Source organism: the organism of the source record quoted next (assembly GCF_019968985.1).
Source record: "MAG: Porospora cf. gigantea B chromosome Unknown PgB_NODE_963_length_9071_cov_229.028, whole genome shotgun sequence".
Classification (NCBI taxonomy): domain Eukaryota; phylum Apicomplexa; class Conoidasida; order Eugregarinorida; family Porosporidae; genus Porospora; species Porospora cf. gigantea B.
Genome location: NW_027179364.1, coordinates 1 through 9,071, shown reverse-complemented (window position 1 = coordinate 9,071; position 9,071 = coordinate 1). Strand labels below are relative to the sequence as shown.

General features: G+C 52.3%; 5 protein-coding genes across 9 annotated transcripts; 2 read left to right on the top strand and 3 right to left on the bottom strand.

Annotated features, from left to right (window-relative positions):
* Positions 1-19: 19 nt before the first annotated feature.
* On the top strand, positions 20-1,234 carry KVP17_001619 (uncharacterized protein; the record flags this gene model as incomplete). Of its 2 annotated transcripts, none has more annotated exons than XM_068517195.1 (3): positions 20-407; positions 464-732; positions 776-1,234. In XM_068517195.1, the coding sequence occupies 3 exons, from the start codon at positions 20-22 to the stop codon at positions 1,232-1,234; spliced, it is 1,116 nt and encodes a 371-aa protein (XP_068370942.1). The 2 variants fall into 2 exon arrangements, with proteins under 2 accessions (XP_068370942.1, XP_068370943.1); XM_068517196.1 differs by having other exon boundaries at positions 20-416.
* A 193-nt stretch (positions 1,235-1,427) lies between these two features.
* Positions 1,428-2,578, bottom strand: KVP17_001621 (uncharacterized protein; the record flags this gene model as incomplete). Of its 2 annotated transcripts, XM_068517199.1 has the most annotated exons (3): positions 1,428-1,433; positions 1,513-1,748; positions 1,858-2,578. In XM_068517199.1, the coding sequence occupies 3 exons, from the start codon at positions 2,576-2,578 to the stop codon at positions 1,428-1,430; spliced, it is 963 nt and encodes a 320-aa protein (XP_068370946.1). The 2 variants fall into 2 exon arrangements, with proteins under 2 accessions (XP_068370946.1, XP_068370947.1); XM_068517200.1 differs by lacking the exon at positions 1,428-1,433 and having other exon boundaries at positions 1,733-2,578.
* A 562-nt stretch (positions 2,579-3,140) lies between these two features.
* KVP17_001623 (uncharacterized protein) lies at positions 3,141-4,246 on the bottom strand (the record flags this gene model as incomplete). The annotated part of the gene is made up of 3 exons (XM_068517203.1): positions 3,141-3,206; positions 3,244-3,570; positions 3,611-4,246. 3 exons carry the CDS (start codon positions 4,244-4,246, stop codon positions 3,141-3,143), a joined length of 1,029 nt encoding a protein of 342 aa, XP_068370950.1.
* A 92-nt stretch (positions 4,247-4,338) lies between these two features.
* On the top strand, positions 4,339-7,746 carry KVP17_001620 (uncharacterized protein; the record flags this gene model as incomplete). Of its 2 annotated transcripts, none has more annotated exons than XM_068517197.1 (1): positions 4,339-7,746. In XM_068517197.1, the coding sequence occupies one exon, from the start codon at positions 4,339-4,341 to the stop codon at positions 7,744-7,746; it is 3,408 nt and encodes a 1,135-aa protein (XP_068370944.1). The 2 variants fall into 2 exon arrangements, with proteins under 2 accessions (XP_068370944.1, XP_068370945.1); XM_068517198.1 differs by having other exon boundaries at positions 4,390-7,746.
* Positions 7,747-8,557: 811 nt separating this feature from the next.
* KVP17_001622 (uncharacterized protein) lies at positions 8,558-9,071 on the bottom strand (the record flags this gene model as incomplete). Of its 2 annotated transcripts, none has more annotated exons than XM_068517201.1 (1): positions 8,558-9,071. In XM_068517201.1, a coding segment is annotated over one exon (514 nt), but the record flags the coding sequence as incomplete, so codon positions are not given. The 2 variants fall into 2 exon arrangements, with proteins under 2 accessions (XP_068370948.1, XP_068370949.1); XM_068517202.1 differs by having other exon boundaries at positions 8,558-8,974.

Genomic DNA, 9,071 nt, shown 5'->3' with positions numbered 1-9,071 from the left:
TATTTCTTAATTTCGATTGATGACGCAACCGGAGGTGAGTGGTGACGTGTCCAGTGATGTTGGCGGCCCAGGCGTGGCTCACGTGTCCCAGATCTTAGCAGTGACAAAGATCTTTGAGAATTCGTTGAAGGTGCCCACGGAGAACTCGCGCTCATTGATGCGCGATTTCGTCGTGTCGTGTGCGAATAGGATGATGGTTTGTCCTTTCGGTTGGAGTCAAGACGAGGTCTCCGTCAGGAAATTTTACGTGGAGACATGTATGAACGCAATGCTACGGACAGAAGCGGTACACAACGGAGATGACTTGGAAAGCATCGAATCGTTCGAGGTGGAGGCAGAGCTGCTCCAGTTCAGAGAGGGCATGACCTCAGTACAGGAGACAGTTTTAAGGGGTGTTGACATTCTTCGTAAGGCGAGTGCGTTGTGGTAGAGTGAAACCTGGCGACCTCTTATTCTGCTACAGCGACCACTCATGACGGTACCACTCTTGCACATGAGGAGATCGAGAAGCACAAACGCAATCGAATTCTCACGGAGCTGAAGACTGAAGACGAGCGCATCATCCAGCTGACGGTGATATTCGGGAATCTCGTGAAGCGAGGCGTAGAGCTTTTGAGGAAACTCACCACTAGGAAAGCTCGAAAGTGCTTTCAGTTCTCCGTAGAGGACGCCACCGACGAGGACCACGGATTCAACTTTGTGCAGATTAAAGATGGTACTGTGAAGGCAGACGTGAGGAGACGCTATTACTATTGTACCCTATAATTCTCTTCAGGCTTCCAAGCGAGACCTCCAGAACCTCAACGAATGGTACACAGAGTTTTGCGGTGTCTACGAGAAGCGCAACTGGACCTTTCAACGGATTTTCTACCATGTAGCTCGCTGCAAACAGATCATGGAGGCCGAGGTATATCGGTCAGTAGTAGTGGACGCGGCATTTGAGTGGTCGTCGAGGCTCCAACCGTTCTTGTTGCATGACGGCGAAGAGGAGACCATATTCTTTGTGAAGGAGATGATTGGCGAGTGCACCTTGAAGCGAAAGGACGATAAGGATAAGGTACCTGAGAACCCACTGAGGTTCAATTTCAAAGAGGGGGTGCTCCTGCACTTTTTCAACATTCCGCCCAATATTATTCTGCAAGTCTCTGTCGCTAAGCAAGGCATGGAAAAGCACGTGTCCAAGATCAAGGACTCCACTGAGGAGGAAGATTCGCCGCAGTCAAGTCGTGGGTGATCGTTGGGAGGTTTTTTCAAGACGGAAACCGGTGTTGATTTAGCTGCGTTGGGTACCGCAAGCACCCTGCGTTGGTCAAACAACAAATTCGTACCAGATTTATACTTTTAAGAAATTGGGGAACTAATGTCCAAGCAAATCAGAGTCCACAACAAAAATTATACATCTTTTTAATTCGGAAACAATGTTGAAATTAAAGCTTGGGAAAGATGAGGAAACATTAATGCCAGAATGATTAACATTTTCCAAAGTTTTGAAGCGCAAACAAACAAACTTACACATGAGGTTAGTACCCCTTGTCGAATTCTACGACGTACCTCAGTGGCTGGCCCCTCACGAAACGCAGATAGTTTTCTCTGAAGACCTGGAAACGGAATAAAACCAGCAACCATTGGTGGACCCACCTCAAAGACCTCTTCCGCAAAACCTACAGCGGCGATGTGGGGGGATATCGTAACCTTAGGGTGCTCCCAAAAGCGAGACATGTCGGGGAGGGGTTCACATTCGAAAACGTCTGGGAATAAATCCGAAAGCGCGAAAAGGTAAAATTACATAATAAAAATAAAATGAGATAAAATACTTAATTGTTGCAAGGGTAGGACTATCCAACATGCTATTCCTACCCAAGTAACAGTGTTCCAAGTGTCCCGTATCCAGTGCTCGCAGGAGTCCTTCCTCGTCAACGCAAGAGCCTCTCCCCGCGTTGATGAACACCAGGTTTCGGCACATCTCAAATGTTGATTCTGTGAACAGTTGACGGGTCCTCAAAGTCGATGGCAAGATGCTGACAGCCATCTCACATGTAGGCAGAACATCAGAGAGATCTGACACTGCGTGACACTCGCTGAAAACCGACTCATCCGGATTACGACCTGTTGTGTTGACCCCCACCACGACCATGCCGAGCGTCCGAGCCACACGCGAGACATACTGGCCGATGTCGCCCGTGCCAACAACGCACAGGCGACGGCCTGTGAGGCTCCTGTATGGTATAGGCTCCCATGTGCGAGTCTTCTGAAGATCACGGTACTGTTGGAAGTGACGAATGTGAGAAATGATGTAACCCAGGACGTACTCAGCCATTTGCTGGCCAAACACGCCTTTGACATTGGTCAGAACATAGTCGGTCCTTAACTCCACGAGGCCGTCAACGCCCGCAGAAAAGCTTTGCGCCCATTGCAGTTGTGGCAGACGCGTCAGGCCGGCCTGCAACCTATCCATTTCCCCGACCACGACCTCGGCGTCGTCCATGTCGACAGTAAGCTCGAGTCCAGGCAGGTCTGCCTCCGCAATCAGCTCCCGCAGCCGGGACTCATCTTTGGACAGAAGGAGAACTTTCGGCATTATTGATGATTTTTTTATTGGTTCTCAATATTTTTTAGACATCTTTGCTCTTCTGCGATCTTCGACGACTCCAAGCAACGCACATCACACATGCTGTACACCCGTAGGCGATTATAACTGTAATGAGAGCTGCGGTAACGCTTTCCTCAGGACTCGATCTAGGGACTCGTATGACGAAGGCGCCGTCGCCCACGGAGATGGACGAGGCGGAGGGCGCAAGCATTTCGAATCGAACTGGAACCTCTCTCCAAACTCTCTCCTCGTTTTTACTGTTTGCGAATGTAAACAAATCCAGTTCCATCTCCTCCCAGAGAGTAGGCGCGCTGACACAATCTGAAACTAGAACTGGGGGGCGGATGTAGGCGGCGCCGGAGCCATGTATGGAAGGAAGTTGGTACCTTTGGCGGCATTAACAAATTAAGGGTACTTTGGCGGCATTCTAATTAATACTAAAGGTAAAAATAAATTTCAAAAAAATGATTGATGCTAAAGATAAAAATAAATATCAAAAACTGATTGATGCTAAAGGGAGAAAGAAACCCCACATAATTGAAAAGGGAACTCACCGAACACCAAATGGCAACACGTGTGGGTGTCCTTTGCCAACTGAAGCGAGCACCTGTGCGATCTGGAAAATCGATGATCGATAGAAAAAAGGAACTCACCGAAGCGGGCTGCTCAAAGAGAGGCCTTTCGATGTCTGAGAACGTAAGAGCGTCTCTCCATATGGAATCAGAGTGCAGGCGGTTAAACATATCCTGATCAACGAACAGCGATGCGTCAAGGTAGTGGACAGCTGCGATGTGGCCGGGTTGCGAAAGGGATTGAGAGTCCACGGTGGTCACAAGAGAGATGTGTTGGCCGGCGCCCCGCAGCTCCACTTGCGCTTCCAGCGGTTGCATTGGAGGGGACTCCAACTCGAAGGGCGTGGTGTGGCTCCACTGTGCCGGGTCGTATTCATCCACAGCAAAGAGTATGAGGAATCTGATGAACTGGAGCAATATGTATGGCCATGGAGAAGGCGCCGCCTACCCCTTGATTGGCCGTCAGGCCCATGGCTGCCAGCTTCGAGCCGGCTTTTCCCTTGGGGGCAGCTTCGCGAATCGTGGCTGCGTCCATATGTTGATACACGACTGAGAAATCACCAAACTGAGGAGAGTGAGGACTCGACAGAGGGAGGACCGACCACGGCGGCGGATTAGTGTGGGCGTTGTTGCCCTGAGGCGTAGCCAGGACCGACGACGCCAGAGACGCCACGCCCAGCACGGCAAGCCGCTCCCTGAGGCAAGACACAGCAGTTGATGGAAGTGAATAGTCCAGTTGAGAGGGGGAGATTGGTTGGTCTTGGAGGGGGGCCATATGCACATAGGTGAGTCCTTGGCCCGCGCCTGAAAGGACTGCGGACTCTTCCTCCTCCGCCCTCAGGTGCAACCACCCAGGTGCACATTCTGAGGGCTTTCGGAGGGTGCGCGCGTAAAAGACGAAGGCTCCTGGCGGTCTTTCGATACGGAACCACTGACCCGTGCGCAGGTCAGCTGTAACAGCTTCTGCAGTCGTCCGATTGGGGTCTGCTAATGACCCGACGAGCAGCGACATGAGACCTCCCACACGGCCTGTGCGTCTCCTCGCCAAGCACGTCACTATCAAGATGGCACACTTCCGTAGCATCAACTGAATTTATATAAAAAAAAAGGCCGAGGCACCGTGGGAACGGGGTCGTGATTGGCGCTCCCTGCGTGCAATGGGTGAACAAATGATTTATGAGTCAGTGGGCCAGAGGCTGCCAAAAAACGCTGCATTTCCAGATCTCAATGAGTGACCAATCGACCCAACAGCTCGCTCTCCTCCTCAAGGAGTTCGGCAGTCCGGACAACGATGTGCGTCAGAGGGCCGAGAAGACGTACAACGACTCTCGGGAGCGAGACCCCAACTCGGTTATGTTGTCACTGCTAGCGGTGGTCCGAGAACATCCTGAGGTCGATATCCGTCTTCAAGGAGCCACCTGTATCAGAGGCTTTTTCCGGAAGTCAGATGACCGCGACAGTTTCAGCGCCGAGACTTCTAAAATCTTGCAGACTAGCTTCTTCGAGATCCTGGCCAGCGAGACTGCGGAGCCGGTGAGGAAGGTTATGGTGACCAACACCACCGAGTTGGCTGGACTGACTCTTGGAGAGTGGCCGGAGCTGCTCCCTAAATGCCACGCTATGATAGCCGCCAACAATGATATGCAGAAGGCTGCTGGCCTTGATCTTCTGAGCGAGATCGTCTGCCTTCTACCCACCGAGATCGAGCAGTGCCTCCTAAACACTGACGCCATGGTCCTGCTCATACAAGAGTGCCTCGGCAGTCAGAACCCTGCTGTCCGACTGGCAGCTGTAGCGGTCTACGCTGCCATTGTCGCCTACTGTTCTCGCCAGAATTGGGCACACTACCAAGCCCTGTTGCCACACGTAATATCGAACCTGCAGGCTGGAGCGTCCTCTTCTGACGCTGATGCTCACGACAACTTGAAGGAGATGCTGACTGTCCTCTGTGACACATTCGAGGAGCACTCCGGCTTCTTTAGACCTGTGATTGGTCCTCTTCTAGAGACCCTAATTGGTATCACCAACAGAGAGGACTTGAGCGAGCTGCACAGCCTAGTTATGGAGATATTGTGCACCATTGTAGCCGACAAGCCAAAGATGTGCATGGACGTCCCAGGGTTCCTCGACAAGCTCATTGAAACTACTGTGATGCTCCTCACCAGCGTCCGCGAGCAGGATGAAACCTGGGCTGACGATGTCGAGGACGAGGGGCACGATGAGCTTTACGAGAGCCACGAGGTCGGCGAGTACTCAATCGACAAAATCGTGGGGGGTCTCGAGCCTGAGGTGGTGATGCCCATTGTATACCGTGTGGCGTCGGACTTCTTCATCCGTGAGGACTGGGCCTGTAAGTTCGCCGCGTTGATGGCCGTTTCGCAGACGGCGGAGTACATTCCAGAGGAGAATAAGGAGTCTATTCTCCAGAAGATCACAGAGATCTGCCTTGCTGGCCTGCAACATCCTCATCCTCGCGTGCGATTTGCTGCCTGCCAATGCATCGGCCAGACCGCGCTTGATTGCACTCCTGTCTTCCAGGTGAACCACTGCAAGGAGATCCTGTCAGCTCTCATTTCGCGTATGGACGACCCTGTGTCTCGAGTTCAGAGCCATGCTGCTGCTGCGTTCGTCAACTTCTGCGAGGAGTGCATGTTCGCGGACATGGAGCCTTTCGTTGAGGGATTCCTGAACTCTTTCTGGACTCGCTTCGATCTTGCTTGGAGGCCTCCCAAGGCCGCTTCGGATGACGACGTCATGTGGGCCGCCAAGGCGCGCAAGGTGCGAGAGCAGGCCATCACGGGGACCGCTGTCCTTGCTGGGCTACTTGAGGAGAAGTTCGTGCCCTACTACTCCAAGGTCATGCCGCAGATGTTCCTCTTGGCTCAATCCCCTGATCCTAAAGATCGAACCACACGCGGCAAGGCGCTAGAATGTGCGACCATCATCGGCGTGAGCGTCGGCAAGGCCACTTTCTCGGCTGACGGCGCGACTGTTATGCAAATACTGGTGCAGATGCAGAACGAGGAGCGCGAGGCTGACGACCCCGTGACTGAGTACCTCGTTGAGGCTATCAAGAGATGTGTCAGGGCCATGGAGGAGCATTTCTTACCTTTCCTTCCACAGGTGCTGCCCTACTGGATCCGTATCGTACAGACCCAACCCCAGGAACTGAAAGAGTTCAAAGATGTGGCGGATATGGATGAGGAGGTGCATATTATCAGCTCTGGTACTGGTTCATTCTTCTGCCTCAAGACCAGTGAGATCGAGGAGATCGTAGCTGCTCTTGGACTAGTCGCCACTATCGTTGAGGTGCTTCAGGAGAACTACGACAGCTTCGTAAGCGATACGGTCAACGTGCTGCAGAACGTACTGCAGTACAAGGTCAATGAGGAGGTCCTCACGGCCTGTCTGTCTGTGTTCGTTGAGATCTTGCAGGTGGCTGTTAAGCTCACTGGCAAGAACCCGAGCTACTTCGATCTCAGAAAGCAGGTCGTTGGTCAGGCATGCTCCACTTGCCTCACTCACATCCGGGAGGAGTCTGATCCCGCTGGCATGCAGGACATCTCTATGATGAGCATCCTTGTTGACGGCATGGCTAGAATCATCCGCGCTGCTGGTTCGCATGTCCTTGGCAAGGACGACATCGTCCACCTGGTCAGCGAGGTTCTTGGACTTCTCGGAGACGCCAACAAGAGACGCGCGGCCAACCTTAAGACTGTTCAGGAGGACCCCACTCTGGACGAAGAAGACAAGGAGAAGCTCCTCGAGGAGAACGATGTTGAGCAGCAGTTCCGCTCGTCCCTCCTTGAAATTATGGGCGCTATTATGCACACTGACCCGGACAACTATCTTGAGGCTGCTGGCCAGCCTACCACCGAGTTCTTGACGCAGTACCTGGAGCCTACCAGGTGCACCGCAGACCAAACTCTGGGGTTCTACGTCGTCGACGACATCCTGGAGTGCCTAGGTGACAGGGCCGCTCCGTTGTTCCCACTCTTCCTGGAGAGGATGGTTCTTGGAATATCCAGTGAGGACGTCCAACTCAGACAGGCGGTTGCTTATGGAGTTATCCACCTTGTGAAGATCGGCCAAGTTCCTGTTTCAGTCATCCAGCAGGCAGCGAATTCCCTTGCCGTGGAGATCTCGAAACCCAACGCTCGGCATCGGCTGCACAACACTGCGACTGACAACTGCGTCGCTGCTCTGGGAGCCATTCTGTTCCACCGACCCGATGCCGTGCAGGATAATGTCGTGGTCTTGGCCAGCGGCTTCCTAGACTCGCTCCCTCTGAAGTACGACATCATCGAGGCTCAACGTGTGCACCAGGCGCTGATGGAGAAGGTGGAGGAGAACCACCCTCTGTTCAGCATCAATGGACCCAACCCTGAGGACAATGCTAGAATGACAGCGAAGTTGTTGAACGTCTTCGCACCGATCTATAATGGCGAGACATCTAACGACCGGCTGGACAAATCCATCTCAGCCTTCTGCAAGGCTGTTGCATTCGGACAGACTCCTCAAGGACTGACGCCGAAAGCGGTAGCTGGACTACGATACGTCGGCAAAGACCTGGGATTGTGCTGAATGTAGTTTACGAATCATCTTTGGAGTAGTAATTATTGGCATGTGGAATTTAGTTAGTCTACGAATTGCTCAGCACTTGGAATGTGGAATAATTGTCGGCATGTGTATCTGATTCACTTTCACCTTTGGAGTAGTAACGAAACAGGGACAAGATTAAGGGCGACATCACTCACCCTTCTTTGGGTAGTGTAAATGCCTTGGGTGTACATGAAACTGCGGTATAATTGTTGTTGGCTTGTGTATCTTATTCACTTTCGGTATAATTGTTGTTGGCTTGTGTATCTTATTCACTTTCATTACATCATTCAGCAGCGTGATGAGAATAATCAGTCGTAATTGGTAAACACGACAACAACATCAGACCAACAATCATGACGCTACCACAATGGCATTGATCACATGCCTCCGAGCTCTGCTCGTGGACCTTGGAGCACTCTGAACTTCCGAGCTCTGCTCGTCGAATTTCAGATTCGTAGAACGTCCGAGCTCTGCTAGTGGACTTTCTCTGTCAACGAGGCTCGCCTCATTGACCTTCTTGTCAGTGTGGTAGTGGACCTTCCTGTGGACGAGCCTTAACTCGTTGGAACCGGCTCCCGATGTACGAGCATTCTTAACTCGTTGGAGCCGGTACGGAGGCCTGCAGACGTACGAGTCTTCTTGACTCGTTGAAACCGGTACCAAGGCCTGCAGACGTTCGAGCCTTCTTGATTAGTTGGGACCGGTACTGAGGTCTCCAAATGTACGAGTAACTCGGAACCAGTACTGAGCCTCCAGCCCTCTTGGCTCGTGGGGACTGTACGAGCCTATTCATTTAGAAGTCGTAGAAGTGGTGTAGGATAGGAAACCTTCGAAGGACACGCTGAACGCGCGCATCGCTGCGATTTGGAGGCCGATTAAGCGAGCGCTGGATCTCCTGATTAAGGGACTGGAACCTTCCCCTGGAACGGCACCCAGTCAGCTGAATCATACATGTTTTCAGGGTCTCCAAGTCCAAGCCGCTGATGGGTATCTTGGGGAACCAGTTGTTAACCGACACCAAAGTGTGGTAAAATAGCATGCCTCCGGAAAGAGAGGGTCTATCCAAAAACAGCCGCGGCGTTCTCCACAGAGACAGGGACATGAGCGCAACGAATGCTCGGGATATCTCTGTGACCTTTTCATCAACAACAGGCAACAGCTCGAACAACCGTGAGAATTTGCCGATGAAATCGCTCAAAGGCACCGCCATCCAAGAGCCACCAATCTCCAGATACTCTCTCTCCCACTGGTCGATAACGTGGTAGTCCAATGGGGTGACGGGGAAGAGGAATGACTTCTCAGAAGCC